The sequence below is a fragment of the Aspergillus fijiensis genome (genome assembly GCF_003184825.1).
Source record: "Aspergillus fijiensis CBS 313.89 unplaced genomic scaffold BO72scaffold_9, whole genome shotgun sequence".
In the NCBI taxonomy this organism is placed as follows: Eukaryota; Fungi; Ascomycota; class Eurotiomycetes; order Eurotiales; family Aspergillaceae; genus Aspergillus; species Aspergillus fijiensis.
Window position 1 is genome coordinate 196893 of NW_024468985.1, and position 18142 is coordinate 215034.

Below are 18142 nucleotides of genomic sequence, written 5' to 3' on the forward strand. Positions count from 1 at the left end.
ACTTATATCTTTCCTTGATTCATCCTGATATCCCTTCCTCAATCCCCCTCATAGCGACACCCTTGCATAGTCCAAGTCAAGTCCAAGTCCCCTCAACTCAATTTTCCACTCAAGCATACCCCCGGGGCACCGCTCCTTCATTCCACCATCTCAAAGCCCTATACATCACCACCGCCCAAAGGGCAAACCCAAACCCAAAGCGAGCACAATGTACGCAACCCATCTATCTATCTATCTATCTATCCACCATCTTCCATCTACCCCTCACACCGTGACTCCACGAATCCAAGACTCCAAGACTCCAATCCCAAAACCATAGATCCATCTATCAATCTAATCAACATCCCATCCCACCGCGCCCCCCACCCCTCAAATCTAATTGCTAGTGCATAGCTAGTCCAGACCACCCACCCAATTTAGATTCAATTTCGATCTGGGAGATGTGTTGTGTGTTCTCTTCGTAGAAAAGCTGAACCGTAGATATCTGCACGGTAACAGAGGCGCACAGAGATCCTCGAACCCCAAACCAGTAGGGTAGTCAGTCAGGGAACGGGACAGGACAGGACAGGACAGGACAGGGCAGCACGATACACCCCATTTATTTAGCTAGCTAGCTAACTAGCTAGCTGGGATGTCAGTGTCAGCGATAGGCGATGCTTAGTACAATATCCTACAAGGGTGGTACCAATCCGAATACTAAGTCGCTTGGGAAGCGTGGACAGAACCTCGTCTGCTTCCAGCTGTTTCAACACCATGGACAACCCAACCCTACAAGAGTCATAACGAGGACGAGACAAGCATGGTAGATCATGTACTTCCATTAGGACTAACCATTATAAAATCGTGACAACCAACAAAACATATCGAAACTATCTAGGGTAACAAAAGCAGTTGGTATTATTTGCAAAACAATGCAAGCATCCAGTCATTCTAGTTCGCCAAAGCATGGCCAATGAAGTTCGACAGCTCCTTGGCCTTCGTGCCCAGGGTCATGGTGAAGTGGTTCGCTTCTTCCATGATCGTGATGCCGCCGACGTTGCTCGGCCCCACAAGCGTGTCCCACTTGTTGGGTCCAAGGTCGGTACGGTTGTTCAGCAGCCAAATCATTTCACGCGGATCAGGGCTGCCGTCGGCAGCGGGTTCCGGACGTGGATCATTGGGCTTGTTACAGACGCCATCCTTGGCCCAGATAAGGAAGACCTTGGGCATCTTGCTGGCCCATTTAGGATCATCGAACGGCAGCGGTGCCGCGCGGTACGCATCCAGGGAATCGATAAAGGCCAGGAAGTGAGGCAGGAGCCAGGCCGGAGGCGCGGATCTGCCTTCGCCAAAGAATCCGATCGAATCAAAGAACCGATAAAGTCGTGGTGGAAGCTTCTCCAGCCCAATAGGGAAAGGGCTATCGAGAAGGAGGAGACGGTCAACTCGTTCGCCTTCTTCGAGAATCAGGTAGCGGGCAGCATCGTAGGCGCAAATGCCGCCGGCCGACCAACCGCCAAAGTTGTAAGGGCCTTTGGGCTGTCTGCGCCGCACCTCGGCAAGATAAGGGAATGTAAGCTCTTGGAGAGGGAACTTCAAGTTCTCTGGCGTCTTCATGTAGGGGCAGTTGAGTCCGTAGACACAGACGTCGGGACCAACCCGGGGAATCGTTGCGTAAGATGTGGCCGAGCCGGATCCATCAGGGAACAGGAACAACGATTGCGTAGCAGTCTTGGGATTGCCCTGTAGGACAATCGAGGTTGCCGGGGGGTGTTGAGCAGCACGCACATTGATATTCGACTTCATCGCCGGCAGCACCTCCGGAAGTCTTATAGGCTCCGGGATCGGCGCGGCCTTGGGCTTCAGGTTGAGAGCAGTCTCTACCTCCCCGAGAGTTTGATGCTCGATAAAGAACTCGCCTGGGAGATCCATGTCCAGTGTTTCACGGATCCTGCCTAGGACATTGAGGGAGAGAAGAGAATCCATTCCCATCTCACCCAAATTCTCATCTGCCTTGAGCTCATCATCAGCCACACCAATTTCATCAGCGATGATCGCACGAATCTCCTTCATGGTAGCATGCTGGTCGACTTCGATCACCATCTCCTTTTCGTTGGGAGGAGAGGCAACTACCGGGGAGCTAAGACCCGACTCGTCCGAGCCATCGTTGAAAGAGAAGCTCGACTCTGGATCACTGGTTGACCCGTCGCTGCTTTCCGAAGGGCTGATCTGAGCTATCAATCGCTTGAAGTCCTTGACGGTCGGCTGATCGATGAAAACCGACGAGTCCAGATCAAGGTTCAGCTCTTCACGGTACCGTCCGGTGATATTGAGAGATAGCAAAGAGTCCACTCCATAATCAGCGAAGACCAAGTCGTCCGAGATCTCGGACTCGGAGAGGCCTACTTCAGCTGCAAGGATGCTGAGTGCCCGCACGATAACGCTGGGTCCACTCGACTTCAGGAGTGATTTCGTGGGTGTAGGCGCTTTAGCACGGGTCTTGTTGCCTGCAGCAGGCACGGGCTTCTGGATCACACTTGCAGTAGGACGAACGGGGGCGGAGGCTTTGGCAGCTCCGGCGGGCGGAAGCACAGTGTCGAGAATCTTACGGGGTAATGCTTGGAACTGTTTGAAATCTGGTCAGCTTCCTGCAAACATGACTGCACGATAATGGGGCTTACTTGAACAGATCCGTAAACAGCGATGATGTCGTCGCCCTCGAAGACATAGACGTCACCAGCCCATATGGAGTTCTGCCAGGGCTGCATTCTGACGTAGGTCCTGTAGGTAGAGTCTTTAGAGAACTTCTTCAGACAGCGCATCGAGTCCCAGCCATGGTTCACGAAAACTTGCGACTTGGAGTCGGTGCCGTCACTCGCGTTCATGATGAAACCCGACAAATGCCCAAAACTGTCGATCCAGAACGGATTCCTATGGAAGTCTCCCGCCGGAGCTTCAAACTTGACCCTTGCAGTGGCTTCGTGATTATCGCTGTCTAGAATGACTTCGCGGATAGATTTGAAGTTGTCATCGTAGTCAACCAAGGTAGCGAAGAGCTTGTACACCATGCCCCTCTGAAGCCTATGCGCTTCTCCGTTCTCTGCGATTTCATGCAGACGGTCAATGCTCCTTTTGATGAGATAGGACATGCGCTTCCACTCTTTCTGTGTAGCAGCACAGTCAAAGAATTTCACCGTGCATGTTGCATGTTCAGCAGTCTTCTTTCCTTCCGTGGTGACCGAGTAAATCTGGATTGACACACGTTGCTCCGCCCAGGTTGCCGTTGCAGAAATTCTGAAAAGTTGCTGGCCACCTTTCGCTATAAGTGTTTTGGGAACAGACACGTCGGCCACATCAAGACCCATGTCCTTGAACTCAGGCTTATACTTATTGATTAAGTACTCTGCGAGCGTTTGAGCAATGTCGGCATAAAGAGACTGTATCAGTGATTAGCGCAGCTGTGGTAAGACGAGAATCCAAACATAACGAGCACTTACTGATGGGCAGAGATTGGCTCCGTTCACTTTATGTCCTTGAATGACGCGGCGAAGCTCCGGATGGTCAAGGTCATTCTCAACGACCACTGTGGACGTGTCTCCCTCATTTCGAGTCTCAATGACCTTTTGGGCTGCAGTGGTGAGATATTCGTACTTTGGTGCAGTCTCAATGGCTGCAACGGGCGCTCCCTTAGACAGACAGAAGTTATTGGTGTACGGGATCCAATAGTTCTTGAGGTCCCAGTTGTAGGCAGGGAGACGCAGTACTTGATGAGAAGAGCTGAAGTCTTGATGGTACTGCTTCCAGTTCAGATCAATGCCCGCCAAGTGCAATGCAGACATGCTATTTGAAAGGACCTTCCATGTATCCTCCTCTCGTCGAAGAGAGGCGATGGTGGTCACCTGGGGCCCAAGTGTTGCCTTGATCATCCCCGAGCAGATGGTGTGAGAACCCAGTTCAACCCACAGCGTCTTGTCATCGGCTAATTTTGCGTGCCTAATAGCTTCGAGAGCGCCAAGGAAGTTGACAGTGCCCCGACAATGGTCCTTGAGGTACTTAGCTCCGAGAACATCAGCATTAGCCTCTGTGATGACCTCACCAAGGAGAGCCGAGACGAAAGGAGTTGTGGGTTCATGGAATGTAACACCTTGGGCAAGAGCCTCGAATGTGTCCAAGATAGGATCAACCTGCGGGGAGTGGAACGCGTACGGGACCCGTAATTTGGTTGCCTTGACGTTCTCAGTTGAGCATTTCTGTGCCAAATCCTCGATGTCCGAGGCAAGGCCACTGATGACAGTCTCGGCCGGAGCATTGACACAGGCGATCGTGTGAACATCATCCTTGAGGAAGTGCTTGATCTCGGCAAGCGAAGCCCTGATTGCCAGCATGGAGTGGGTTCCAACCTCGCATTTCTCGGTGAGCAATTGTGCTCGGCGTCCACATAGGTAGATTGCGTCACTTGTTGACAAAATTCCAGCAGCATTCAGGGCGGCATAGTCGCCAAGACTATGGCCAAGAACGAAAGCCGGTTTGACACCCAGAGAACTCCAGTAGCTGATCAGGGCCATCTGGACGCAGCATGTACCTACCTGCACAACCACTGGGCTCAACTCTTCGACAGGAATCGTACCATCGACAAGAGATAAAATCGAAGGCAACCCTTGACTCTGTGCGATGCAATCAAAATGCTCAATTGTGTCCCGGAATGGAGAGCAAGTATTATAAAGCACTTTGCCCATTCCGGTGTATTGAGCTCCCTGACCGGTGAAGACAAAGCCAATGCCTGGAGTCTTCGCTGGGACAGCGGTAAATGTGTCGCGCTGAGCGGCAGCATGCAAAGACTCACGCAAACTCTGCAAAGTCGAGCCAACAGCAGTGATTCTGAAGGGGTGGTGAATCCTGCGAGCAGTGGTGGTGTAAGCCACGTTGGGAACCAACTCAGACTCTTTAACTCCGAATGAGTTGGCGTATGAGTCCAGGTACTTGATTAGAGAGTTGACGTTGTTTTTCAAAGCACTCTGGGACCGAGCCGAGACTGCAACAACGTGAAATGATCGAGGGTCCTGACTAGTCGTCTCAGGGATCGGCCCATCTTCGATCAGGAGGGCGGTGTTGCCACCAGCGGCAGAGAAGTTATTGACAAAGGCGCGGCGCTTTCCAGAAGCTGGCCGGTTCCAGGGAGTAGGCTGGAATGCAATATGAACATTACGCTTCGCGAAATCAGTGGGGAAGTTGTGGTTGATCTTGTTCTTGATACCGCAGTGAGGTGGGATCTGGTTTTCTCTCATCATCATGAGGACCTTGACAAGTGCTGTTACCCCGGAAGCGGACTCTCCATGTCCGATGTTGGATTTTGCAGAGCCCAGGTGAAGGGATTGCGTCGGGCCACGCCGATAGTCAGGGGCAAAGACATCGAGAACAGACTGCATCTCGACCGCATCTCCTGCCTGTGTGCCTGTACCGTGCATTTCAATGTAGCTTATATCTTTCGGGTCGACATTCGCTTCGTTAAGCAGCTTATTGAAGATAAATGCTTGGGCTCCCACGTGGGGGCGGGTGATAGAGACCGACTCGGCGGAGTGGTTGGTGTATGCCCCGTTGATAATGCCGATGATTGGGTCTTTATCTGCTTCCGCATCCTCAAGTCGTTTCAGCACAATGGTACCAACACCATCGGCTCTGCAATATCCATCGGCGCCGTCGTCAAACGTGTTGCAATTACCCTTAGTTGACAGGAAATGCCCACGATCCAAACCAGCGTGATTGTCCGGGTTGGTCAAGATATTGACACCGCCCGCAATAGCGGTGTCACAATCATTCCTCCAGATAGAATTGCAAGCCACGTGAATAGCTGCAAGACTGGATGAGCACGCTGTATCGACGCTGACACTGGGACCACTAAACTTGAAGTAATAATTGATCCGGCCAGGGGTGAAAGCACGATTGCCACCCGGGATGAAGTAGGTATCAATATCTTGCCCACTGTTGATCTCACGATAGTCATCACTGGTCATCCCGTAAAAGATTCCGACACGGTCTCTTTGGGTTGATGGAGAGCTATCGGGAATGAAACCAGCCATCTCAAGAGCTTCGTAGGCTGTCAGTAGAGCAAGCCGCTGAGCCGGGTCAGCCTGAAGGGCTTCTCTTGGCGACATGTTAAAGAACCGTGGGTCGAATAGTCCAGGTTCTTTGATCCAGCAACCGTACTGTACTTTACTCGTGTTTCGTCTGGCACCAGTCTCATCATAATGCGCCTCAACATCCCAGCGATCAGCAGGAACCTTCCGGTGCACATCAAGGCCCTTCTGCAGAATTTCCCAGAACGCCTCCGGACTTTCGGAGTCGGGAAACCGACCCGACATACCAATGATGGCTATTTTGGAGCATTCGGTCTTTCCGCTCAAATTAGACTTGTCTGTTGTAGATACATCGCCGATTCCGGTTTCGAGCGAGATATTCGCGACTCCGGCCTTCTTGAAAGCAGTGTGAAGGCTTTGGGTGGCACTGGTAGAGATAGGGATAAGCTGGCATGACTGGCTGTTTGCTGATTCAACGATCGAGATGCATGACTCTGTGACCTTATCCCAGCAGAGTCGACGCAATAGGATTTCTTCAATGGCGACCTGCAGAACCTCCTTGATCTTGCTGGCCCCGATGGGTGTGCCAGTGTTGCTGGACAACACAGGGATATGTGTGGTGTAATGCCCGAGACGTTCTTCGGGGAATGATTCCAGAATCCGGTCCACGTCTCTGCTGTCGTATAAATGCGGAGCATGGTAAGGCCCGTGGATCAGCACTCTTGCATGTTTGTAGTTCCCTGCAAGACCGTTCTCGATGAATGCGTCAAGGACAAGTGGTGGCGCGCTGATCGTGACTCCATTGGAGCCCACTGCGCTGATGTAAGGCCTTGACGACGGGGGGATCGCCTGCAATGGTCAGTACTTTGATGACGTTGAGAGCCGCTAGTCTTACAGTTTTGATGCTATACTCTTCGATCAAACTAGAGGCGCTTTCCTCGCCCAGTCCCGAAACCAGAACGGACCATGACGAAGCACTTGCTTCAGAGTCGACAAGCTCTCGAACACGCAAGACACATAGTCCGAGCCGCAGGGCAACTAATACTGCTTCCACTGCGGCGGGCAGGAGCTCTCCCACGTTTCTCGAGGCACTCACAGCCGCACAGCTGAGAAGCCCTGTACACAGCCCAACCAGCTGGCAGCCCTCTGACGGGTACGCATTCCCCAAATCTCCATAGTAGCTTAAGGCATATTAGAGCGATCGGTGTGGGACTGGAAACGATGATACTTACTTGATGAAAGACCCCAGCTGATAAATACATGTAAAAGCGCTCTCGAGGACGGGGCTCGGTCCTGATTCACGGTATCTGGCGAGCAGATCTATAAGACTTGTGCATCGGGGGAAAATTTTGCGCTGGGCTGGTGGCAGCTTCGAGATCTCCTGCCGTAGTGCGTAAAAGGATTGTTGGAAGAAAGATTGAACGATGGTATTGTTTTTGGCTTGTATAAGACGACGCAGACCTGTTTCGAAGTCGCTGGTCTGATCTCCAAAGAGGTAAACACGGTACGGGCCCTCCATTGTTAGGAGCGGCGTATTCTTCACCAACAAAATTTGGGTTGTTGAGCCTGAAATCACCACACTTGTTGGCCCCATGTTGAAGGGCAGCAAGCTTTATACAGAGATAGAATTACCCAGCATCCCAGAGTGGGGGGAGCGTGTCTCATCTGCGGCATGTTCAGAACTGGTTAAGATGCATTCCCTGCGCATCTAGGGGGCCGAAATCTGAGCGTTGATGCCATGGCGTTGACCCCAGTGCGTAGCATTGCCACATATCCAGCAAATCATGAGGTCAGCAGCGAGTGACAGGATTGTTCTCGAATTCTGTATGGTACGCCTTTCCTCTCATGGCTAACACCATATCGATATCATTTACAACTGAAGGAGGAGCCGTGAGCGGATGCCACCGTTACTGTGGGTCGAATAGTATCCCTATCCGAGGGGGTTGGTGGGGACTCCATACTTCCAAGTATAGAGAATTCTAGACTTACTAAATTGCCTTCGAAATAAGTGTATATGGGCTCCCTGCACCAGCACACTTGCAGCATGATCGTCAAGGGGTGAGGTACCATTGTCTTAACCCCTGCTTCCACGGCTTCTATGGATGGGTAACCAGCGTAGGCAGCCAAGTATTTGGTAAAAGGTGCTGCAGTAAACTTCATTGACCAGTGATCGCATCGTGGCCATGGATGGGTGGGCTTTGCGCGGGGGGGTAAAGAAAGACAAAGAAAGACGAAGCAAGTATATTCCGACAGAGGAAAGTCGTTGAAACCGTATTTGGCGACGATCAACCCGTGGAGTTTGCATACGATCACGTGTCAATGCCTTCTTTTGGTCGTTTGGACAGCGCACCGATCACTAACTTACTACCTTCTCCTCTTGTCCGCTCCTCTCCTCTTTTCTCCTACTCCTCCCCTCTCCTCTCATTTCCTTTCCTTTCCTCCGGAGACCCCTCGCTTTACTTCCTCATGGAGCATGAGACACAAAATTCCACGGCACAGGCCGTAAGATTTCTGGCTTGGCGGAATCTGTGGAGTTTACCGGGAAACATGCCTAAAACCGCAGGGTGCGTGCCTTGACGGTGAGCTTACCAGCCTTGCTTTGTTGACACCGCCAAAATATATGATCGATCGATGAACTGAATCAGGGGCGTGGAATGTCACTAGCAAGGCTTATTGATGTCATGACCAGAACCAAGCTCGAATCATGATTACAATATCAAATAACCCGCCCGTCATGAGCTTGGCCCAGACAGCCACAATGAGACAACCCATAAAACAAATTGCTTGTCGTGGAGTAAGCAATCTCTGGGCTGTCGTTGTCATAGTATGACGGTTCATATCGACCAAGCCATGCTCAGCGCGCAATTCTTCCTCGATGAGAACGTGACATAGTCATCAGCAGCTCATGGGAAATACCATTCTTGCTGACAGTGAGAAGGTATTCCCACCCCTAGGCACCCGAGTTTCTCCTCCCGTCAGTGGCCGGATAGATTGGATATGCCATTGTAGGATTCCTCAGAAAGTTACCTTCCTTGGAAGCTGCTGGACTTGATATCCGGGGTACTTATAGCTCAATTTGTCCTGGTTGCCAAGTATGATGGTCTTTGAACCACGAGAGAGAAGACGGGCAATATCTTAGCAAGAGCTTAATCGACACCGGTAGCTACCACCTACTTTGGTCCTGTCGACTTCTTTGAACCTCCGCATCTGCAATGACGGGATAGTCGTTTGTTAGAGAATTTTCTGTTTCTGATCAAGGAAGGCTCTATTGGTTAGGTATACCGTTCCGCGCACCTAGTAAAACCTTCATTAAGCGGGCATCATGGACTCGCCTTCGCAAATGCTTCCCCAACTGATGTCGTGAACAACCTGCTTTTGATTGAAGGAGAACGGCAGCAGTTTCAATTTAAGGTAGGGTCAAACACAACCCTCCTAAAGTGACCAATTTTATTGTGTCACAGATAAGATCAAAATCTCTGTGTGACAGCTCACATCAAGCAACATAATCAATCGACAGCACTAATGCGCCACATACCCAATTGAGCTGTATAAATGACACATCACTATAACATCTCCGATGTACCGTGTCGGTCCTGATGAAGAGGTCTGGTTCTCTGGTGGCTACATCGTACTGCAGTGGGCCCGATATCAAAGTGCCAAATGAGAGGTGCCGGTCCATCTACTAGTCATCAGAAATCCGCCCTGAATTTGGCTTCCAGACTCAGGCCATGGGAATCTAGAGCTTTTTAATCAAACTTGGTCAACATTAACGGCTCCGCATTGACACGGCCGTACAGAGCCGGTCGCTTTTTAGTAGGGTCGGGTCGTGACTGCGAAGCATAGAAACATATAATGTCCTTCTTGGGGTGAAGGTTAAATCGGTCACGACAGCAGATCGGGCACAGGGATATACGATCAACATTCTGGGAGACTCTAGTAGTATCGATGGCCAACCTGGATTTGCACGAACTGCCCTTGACAACGAGGCCAAGCTAAAGCATCAGCGAGAGGAAACATAGAATGATCATAAGACTACCCTCGAAGCTTCAAGGCTTGTCTCATGACGTGCTTGTTAGAGAGACTCCCTTGTGCTTGATTTGCGCCCGCAAATTTAACAACATTGGCAGCATTCCTGCCTAGTCAGGCATGCACAACGTTTAGCACATGAGCTCAGTGGCTGTTGAGCAATTTGCTTCAGATATGGGTTTGCAACAACCACCATTCAAGGTAGCGCACGACTCGTTGCGCGCCATACTCGGCTAGAGCAGGACAAACACTTGATAATGGGTTGTTTTCCAGCCTTTGTTCCATTTTCATCAGCAGTCTGTCTGATAATGTAATTATTTGCAGGGTTCAGTGTTTGTGGTACGAGTTTCGAAAGCAACGACGCGGTGCTTGCTTCTCTTAGGCTGTATTGAAAGTCTGGACCCCTGATGGTGTTTTTTGGTTTTAGACAAGCTTAGTGGAGCAGGAGAAAGGAACCATGGATCGTAGATAAGGTGTCAAACAGCAATCAGGGGAACCAGAGACGAAAGAGAAGCTGGAGACGAATGAATGAAACCGACGGCGGCGAATTGAACCACGGGGACAGTGCGCAATAAGCTTATCGATAAGCCGCCCACTAAACCCGATCGGGTGCCCACGTAAACACCAAAACATCGATCGGGCCTCACCGTTCACTTCAGCTCCCGTCGTCCCTCTCTCTCTCTCTCTCTCTCTCACACCCTCTCTCTCAATCAATCCTCTCTCCCTGCGTCGTGTCGAGATCCTCTGTCGCTATTCACTCTCGCTATCTATCGCTCCTGCTCGTCTTAGAATTTCGTCTTCTCCTACTCGCTCTTTTGCATTCATCCCATCTTCCCCTCCCCACACCCTTTCTCGTCCGCGCCGTGTCCTCGGTCTTTCTCCCTCCCTGTTATGACCGAGGCGCCCTGCTTCCCCAGTACTGCTGCATGAGAGCAGTCTCTTTCCCCGTCGCATTCCCATAGCCCACCGCCCCTGGAATCTGATACATCATTCCATCTCACCGGCTTGCAGTCTACCATGCTTGGGTTTGCAGCTCCACCTCATTGTTCTTGATGTTCTCGTTATCGTTGCTTGATTGACCCACAGCGCGCCTCGGACTAGACTCGTCTCGTTGCCTTGTATTTTCCGGTTCCACCTCATTCACTCCAGGAATATTCTTGTCCATTGACGTGATACCAAGCCTAAGTTAATCTTTAATTGTCTCGCACTATACCGGTCGCTGCCACGATACAGTCGGAGGTTCGTGGGGAACCGCAGTCGCAATGGCGCCCGCCGCCCCCCAACTCCCCGCCCGGTTTCCATGCTGGTGTCGAGCCATATACTCGTGGGGAGGCGAGACAAAACGTGATCTGGGGTTTGTGGAAGGTGATCTTATCGAATGTTTGAACGCAGGAGATGGACAATGGTGGATGGGTCGATTACGGCGCGACAGGCGCATGATGGGTCTGTTCCCATCCAACTTCGTCGAGGTCCTTGGGGAGGACTTTGTACCTGTGACTAGGTCGACAAGCCCCATGATTTCCGCAACGGTCTCTCCGATAACAAACCCTACTTCGGCGCCGAAGAAGACGAAGACCGTTTTCCGGAAACCATTTCAGGCCCATAGGGAAGCTCTTGCGCCCACGGGCGAGTTGTCTCGTGGCGGCATGTCGTCTTCCCCCGTGATGGCAAGCTCTATTCCACAAACGCCACCCCGGGATGGCAGCCTTTCTGGAAAGGTAAAACCATTGCGAACGCCAACTACCGCAGTCAAGCATCGGAGCTCTGTATCGAGGCCGCCCTCGCGGTCGCGGCCTCCATCGCGCGCAGCGTCACCTCGTCCTCCAGCTGAGCCTGATCCGCTCCTGTCATCGAGCGCTCCGGCACCATATAACCCGCGCATGAGACCCCCGTCTCGAGCAGTATCACCGTATCCTTCCGATAGTCCCCGCAACAGGCCCCCGTCTCGAGCTGTATCGCCTTACCCGTCTGATAACCCCGAGCTACACATGCCACTGATCCCTCCTGTGCGAACGACAATGCATCCCACTCCTCCATCTCATGCCGCGTCTCCCCATATCCCCGCCGACTACGACTACATGCCCTCGCCATATCCCGATCGGCACGGTATAGCAATACCCGGGCGATCTTCCCGAGAGATCTCGCCCTTACAGCTGCAAGAACGGGAAGAATCTCCGCCTCCGCCCCCGCCTCCGCATCGCGTGGCGGTACATCGACAGCCATCTCCTGGGCCTCTTGTCCCATCGCGGTTGGATATGAACGACCGTTATGCTACCATGCCCAGGACACCATCGCCTGCTGCCCATTCTGAGGGCCGCGGCCTTACGCCCTCTCCTCTCCGTGATGCAATGGAGGATGTTATGACTTCTCTGGAGGATATGGGGCTGTCTCGAAGCACGCAATCACCATCCCCACAGCCACAGACACAGCCACTGTTCAATAACCCCTGGTCACCAGATGCCTACGAAGGATTGAATCAGAGTCGACCCTTGCGAACTTCCAACCGACCCGTAACGTCGATGGGATTCGACGGGTACAAGGAATATCAACAACCTGGGAGCCAGAAACATAGGAACAGCGTTTGGACGCATGACCCCTATCCGGATGGCCCTCCGCAGCTGAACAATTACGTACAAAGAATGGAGAGCCGCCTCCGTCAGATGCAGGAACAGAATCGACAGGGCTCGGAGGAGATTCAGCCAGAGGAGGACGAAGAGCCTCCACCGCCTCCTCCAAGAGGCGTCCCGTACCATGGCCGACATAACTCGATTCCGGCACAGTATCCATATCTTCGAGGACGACGATCAGGACAGGACCTCCGTGAGGATCTACTCAATCGCAGCTACACAAATAAGTCGAGCACCACGACTTCCTCGAGCGGGGTGCAAAGCATCAGCACCAGTCTCACAGCAAGTACCGAGCGAACCAATTTCAGTGTGATGAGCGGTCCATCAGCTGGTGGATTTAGCGCAACAAGTGCCGGAAGCTACGCTAGGAGAATGACGCCAGCTGAACGACCAAACACAGCGACTGATACGTTCCGCTCTCGAGGGTTCAGCGATGTATCTCGGGTATCTAGACCTGAGACGCCACTCACAGGGATATCATATCATTCGAGCCACAATACCTCTCGACAGGGCGCGTCTTCCGCCATTCCATGGTCTGCTGCTCAAGCTGCACCGGAAGAGACCGCAGGGGTGCTTGGGGGTCTATCTACTCCAAAGGCCAAGAAACCGGGATTCTTCAAGAAAATCTTCGAGTCGGCGAAGACGGGAGCAGCTAACGCTCGGAGTAGCATTGCGGTTGGTCAGAGCGGTGGTACTTTCTCCCCCTCTAAAGGACGAGGTATCTCGCCGATCCGTGCCTTGCAATCTAGCCGGGACTCGGCTCGGGATGCAGGAAGTGCCTCTGCCATAGATTGGGTGCAGGTGCGGCGTGATGTCAACCGCGCCAGCTCTCCGAGTCACAATGAGCGGGTTGAGAGAGCGGAGCGATGCCAAATGATGGACCACCCAGTCATCTACGCGGTGGAGGAACTCAACGAGACCGCGGAAGGTGACGAAAGCATTGACGGGTTGCCCATCAGCGAACCTAACAATTTTGGCTCCTTCAATCTCAGTCTGGTCGACAAGAGCGCCCGCTTCGTCAACAGTCTGCCACCAATGACGAATCCGGCCAGCCTTGCCCATGGGTATGTGTGTCGTCCGTACAAGAGTGATATTCAACGGTTGCGGGCTATCTTCACCTGGGTTAGCGAGAAGATTGCTTGGGACGAGCCGGTTGAAGAAATTGGGATTGACCTGAAACGCGTACTACAGACGAAACGGGGAAGCCCTCAAGAGGTTGCGTTTTTGGTCAAGGAGATGTGTGCCGCCGTTGGTCTTCATGCTGAAGTCATCCGAGGCTTCTTGAAAACCCCGGGAGAATTGCACGAATACGACGGCGTTGCACGCGCGAACCATTGGTGGAACTCAGTCCTCGTGGATGGTGAATGGCGCATCATGGATTGTTCTCTAGCCAGTCCTACCAACCCGCAAAGGAATCTATTCGTCACCAACAACACTTCCGTGGCCGAGAGTTGGTACTTCCTAGCGCGTCCTCTAGAGATCTGTTACACCCACCTTCCGCTCTCACCCCATGAGCAGCACATCTGCCCACCCATCTCGCCCGATGTCCTGATGGCTCTTCCAGCCGCCTGCCCGCCGTACTTCAAGCTAAACATGCAGTTCCCAGACTATGATACCAGCGTGGTCCGGATCGAGGGACTCGAGGTCATGCAGATCCGTCTTCTCGTTCCCGCAGACGTCGAATGCGCAGCCGAAGTCGAAGCGCCCGGTTTCGCCTGCGATGCGGATGGCGATTGCTTCGAGAACGGAGAGACGGTGCGCAAACGGGCTCTCGTCCAGCCTGACTGGATCAATGGACAGAAACGGATCACCGTCAAGGCGGTCTTACCGGGCGATGAGGGACAAGGCATGGTCAAGATCTATGCAGGCAAGAAGGGGCTCATGCACTCCAGCCGAGACATCCCCCATCCCTTGGCTCTTGCCCTTCCTATCATCCACACGGGAGACAATCCGCCCTACGATTTCGTGCTACGCCATCCGACCCCTCATGCCCAACGGCACGATCTATACATCATCCAGCCGCAGTGCGCCAAGCTGGCCGTGAGCAACACCTTTGTGTTTGCCGTGCGCCAGCACCCCGCTTCGTCCCCCTACCAACCGGGCGGCAGCGATCTCGGGGTCAGTGGTGGTCGTGTGTCGCCGTCCGTCTACTCGCGGCCGGCCAGTGCCTTGAGCATGGTGTCCAGCTCCGCGGGAGGATCGTCGGTCTCCGCCGTCTCGAACGAGTTCTCGGCCTCCACCTCGGCCATCTCCTCCGGTCGCTCGCTGTCCGGGCGGGAGAAGCCGGCCAAGCTGGCCATTCAGTCTCCCTCGGGCAAGATCCTGCGGTTGACGCGCAAAGCCGACCACATGATCAGCTCCAACAGCCTGGCCGATTCCGCCACGGACGCCACGGCGGATGGCAGCGTGTGGGAGACGGTCATCAAGATTGGGGAAAGAGGTATCTGGCGGGGGTTGGTTCTCGCCGACCGCGTTGCGCGATGGTGTGTATTCTGCGAATGGGAATGCTACTGACGTAGCAACTTACCCTCCATCAGTAACTTTATCCTGGCTATTGCATTACCCATGCGAATCCTTTGCAACCCAACTAAACATGCATATCCTTTTTTTTACTGTCTTCCTTACCTTGATGGTTACATCCAGCATAGACCGCATCGTCTGAAGCCCCAGGGTTGGGTTTTTTTCTTTTCTGTTGCACCCTTGCATTTGTTTCACTGCACTTGCATCTACACTCTGTAGCACGTGTCCCACTGCTGCAGGATGTACATTATTCCTTGCTCGGAGGGGAGAGGGGGCAAGTCACACCCTGTTGTGCTTGTTGCCTTTCCTCTCCTTTTTTTGCATTGCATTCGGGATTATTTCCCTTCCTATGGGAATTTGAATTATATAATCATAATTCCCCCTTTCTCCAAAACTCTTCCCATTGTGCGGCGTTCCTCGGTTTCGTCTTGATTCCTTTCCGTTTCTATAGCACGCAAAGCAAGCACGCAAGCAAGCAAGCAAAAAACGTCGCATTGCATACCTTCCTTCAACTTACCTGACCTGTACTTTCTGTGCCCTGTTTGTTTGTACTATCGTATGATGTCTGAATGATCTACGGCTGGTCACATAGATACACACACATGAATCTTCTTCACATTCGAACTGAGGTTTACTAGGTAATTAGTAGGATACTATACTGTCCTATCCTATATTATGCTTGACTATACTATACTAGGCTGTCCTATCCTATCCTATCCTGTACTATCCTATATAATACTACTATGCTATACAATACTATAGATCGGTCTAAATGCAGGGGATATATACACCGCAAGAAACGCACCAACCACCAACCACCAACCACGCACAGCGAGAGCGAGAGCGATAATGCCTGCGTCAGACAGCAAGGACCGCCTCCCTGACCAACGGAGCGACCTGCTTCCGACTCTTGGTTACATCGCCCTGCACCCACACCCCCATCCACATGTTTTCGTGTCTGTGGCTGTCGTCGGGCTCCATGCAGTCCAACCACGTCTGCACGACCGCCTCGTCCTCGTCCAGCAGCGCCCGCCACGTCTCCAGCCCCAGCTCCTTCCGGCCGCGCTGCACGAAAGCCTCCGCTGCCGCGATGGCGGTGGGCCTGCGCTCCGAGGAAGAGGGCACGCCGACGAGAATCTCGCGGTGGAACCGTCCTTCCTTCCCCGGGGACGTGGACGTTCCCGGAGACGCGGGAGACGCAGAAGCAACAGCCGCCGCCGGCCCCGCGAACGCGGTCATCAGCACGACGATATCCAGGCCGCGGTGGCGCGCAAACGCGACCAGCTCGTCCAGGAACCGATCCGGCGAGGCGTTGGAGTCGGCCTTCCGCATCACCCAGGGCAGCGACTTGACGACCGAGCAGATTCCGATCTTGATCGCTGCGTTGTCATCCCCATCCTTGCTGCTGCTGCTGCTGCTGCCATCGGCAACAGAGGAGGATGAAACAGAAGAAGGAACCTCCACCCACTCCTTGTAATCCCTCCCCAGCACCTCGGGCACGGTCAACAGCTCCAGACTGTTTTCCTTGGCCGTCGCGATCCGCCGGTAGAACGCGTGGTGGTCCCACAGCTTCTCGCCGGAGGAGATGCCCACGGCGATGGACCCCACCTGTTGCTGGCAGTTTGTGCTGTTGATCTTCGCCCGGAGGAAGCTGTACGATAGCGTGTCGGCGTCGGTGACTTTCTCCTTCGCGGTGAAGTTGGCTGTGTCGATGAGGATGGGCGCGAGGGCGAGTTTGGAGAGTTGGTGCTCGTGGGCGGCGGCGGTTGTTAGTTCCTCCGGGCTGGTGTCGGCGGTTGGTGGGTTCTGGGGGGATGGCGTGGTGGTGGAGGTGGAGGAGGAGGAGGAAAGAGGGTGCGGCGTCCACCGGCCCATTCGCTCTAACATGCTCACTACCAGGGAGGCACAGGAGCCCGTGGGCTGGATGAGGAACGGCTGGTCGGCCGCGATGGGCGGCAGGAAGTCCTCGTCGACGTGGTGGTCGATGCAGCCGACGACCTGGAAGGTGATCGCCTCGAGGCCGGGGAGCGTGCCTTGGCCCTTTTGGGAGGGGGAGCGGTTGGGCAGCGCGTTCCAATCGACCAGGACGGCGTCGACAAGCGACAGGGTATCAGCAGCATTGGACTGGGCGAGGTGGGCAGCGAAGTCGGCGACGGTGAGCAGGTGGCTGCGGAGGAGGTCCGCGGTGGTGTCCGCCTCAATCTCCCATGGTTGCTCGGTCGGGGCCGCGGGGTGTGTGGCCAGGTGCAGGGCTTCGAGGAATTCTGGGCGGAGACGGCGCAGTTCGGGGCCGGAGGGGACATCGGGGAGGTTGATGAGGGGAACGTGAGGGCGTGGATGGGCGAAGTAGGCATACACCAGCGCGGAGACGATCGAGTCCACGTCCGCCGACGGGTTGCCGATGACGTAGATCGGAGTCTCCTCCGGGCGCGTGATGCGACCGGCGAGGAAGCGGTGATGTGTTTGCAGGGATTGAGCGAGGAATCTGAAGAGACTCCGATCGAGGGCTGGCATGGTGAGCTTTGGGTGGGCGTTGACTTGGCAGCGTAAGAACGAAGCTCGTCGTCGATGTCGATATCAAGAAGTTTCTCCCCTCACCGACTGGATCGCCATTAAGACATCATCGCGGCAGAATCTCACCGCTATCGTGCCCATCCTTTAACACACGATGTACACTCCTCTCCAACAACTACAAACTATCCCAATCCCACTACTCCCACTTCAATCCTCCTCCTGTCCATTCCCGGGGGAGAACCCCCGGAAGCCCCTTTCTTTCAGTTTCCTGGGAAAGCGCAGCCCTAAGTTCTACGTGGAAACCCGCAGACGGAGACCCCGCAGACATCCACTATATACTAACTACCCTCTCACCTCTCAGCCTCACCACCTCAAAAACACATCCATCAATCAATCCTCAAA

At 53.5% G+C, this 18142-nt stretch overlaps 3 protein-coding genes across 3 annotated transcripts; 1 reads left to right on the top strand and 2 right to left on the bottom strand.

The window, feature by feature from the left end:
* Positions 1–798: 798 nt before the first annotated feature.
* pksP (polyketide synthase alb1) lies at positions 799–8066 on the bottom strand. The gene is made up of 6 exons (XM_040940454.1): positions 8043–8066; positions 7286–7929; positions 6949–7234; positions 3477–6902; positions 2661–3416; positions 799–2604 (listed from the first exon to the last, which is right to left on the bottom strand). The coding sequence occupies exons 2-6, from the start codon at positions 7645–7647 to the stop codon at positions 931–933; spliced, it is 6504 nt and encodes a 2167-aa protein (XP_040804384.1). The 5' UTR covers positions 7648–7929; positions 8043–8066; the 3' UTR covers positions 799–930.
* A 3275-nt stretch (positions 8067–11341) lies between these two features.
* On the top strand, positions 11342–15220 carry BO72DRAFT_371084 (putative SH3 domain protein (Cyk3); the record flags this gene model as incomplete). Its single annotated transcript, XM_040940988.1, has 2 exons — positions 11342–11980; positions 12062–15220. The coding sequence occupies 2 exons, from the start codon at positions 11342–11344 to the stop codon at positions 15218–15220; spliced, it is 3798 nt and encodes a 1265-aa protein (XP_040804385.1).
* A 662-nt stretch (positions 15221–15882) lies between these two features.
* BO72DRAFT_445387 (putative exopolyphosphatase) lies at positions 15883–18135 on the bottom strand. The gene has a single exon (XM_040944030.1). It carries the CDS (start codon positions 17738–17740, stop codon positions 16085–16087), a length of 1656 nt encoding a protein of 551 aa, XP_040804386.1. The 5' UTR covers positions 17741–18135; the 3' UTR covers positions 15883–16084.
* Positions 18136–18142: the final 7 nt, after the last annotated feature.

Excerpts from the sequence above, each read along its gene's own strand:
- BO72DRAFT_445387 (XM_040944030.1), bottom strand. The coding sequence starts at position 17,740 with ATGCCAGCCCTCGATCGGAGTCTCTTCAGATTCCTCGCTCAATCCCTG.
- pksP (XM_040940454.1), bottom strand. The coding sequence starts at position 7,647 with ATGGGGCCAACAAGTGTGGTGATTTCAGGCTCAACAACCCAAATTTTG. Across the intron at positions 6,903-6,948 it reads AAGAGTATAGCATCAAAACT|GCGATCCCCCCGTCGTCAAG; the intron begins GTAAGACTAGCG and ends TGACCATTGCAG. Across the intron at positions 2,605-2,660 it reads CTGTTTACGGATCTGTTCAA|TTCCAAGCATTACCCCGTAA; the intron begins GTAAGCCCCATT and ends GATTTCAAACAG.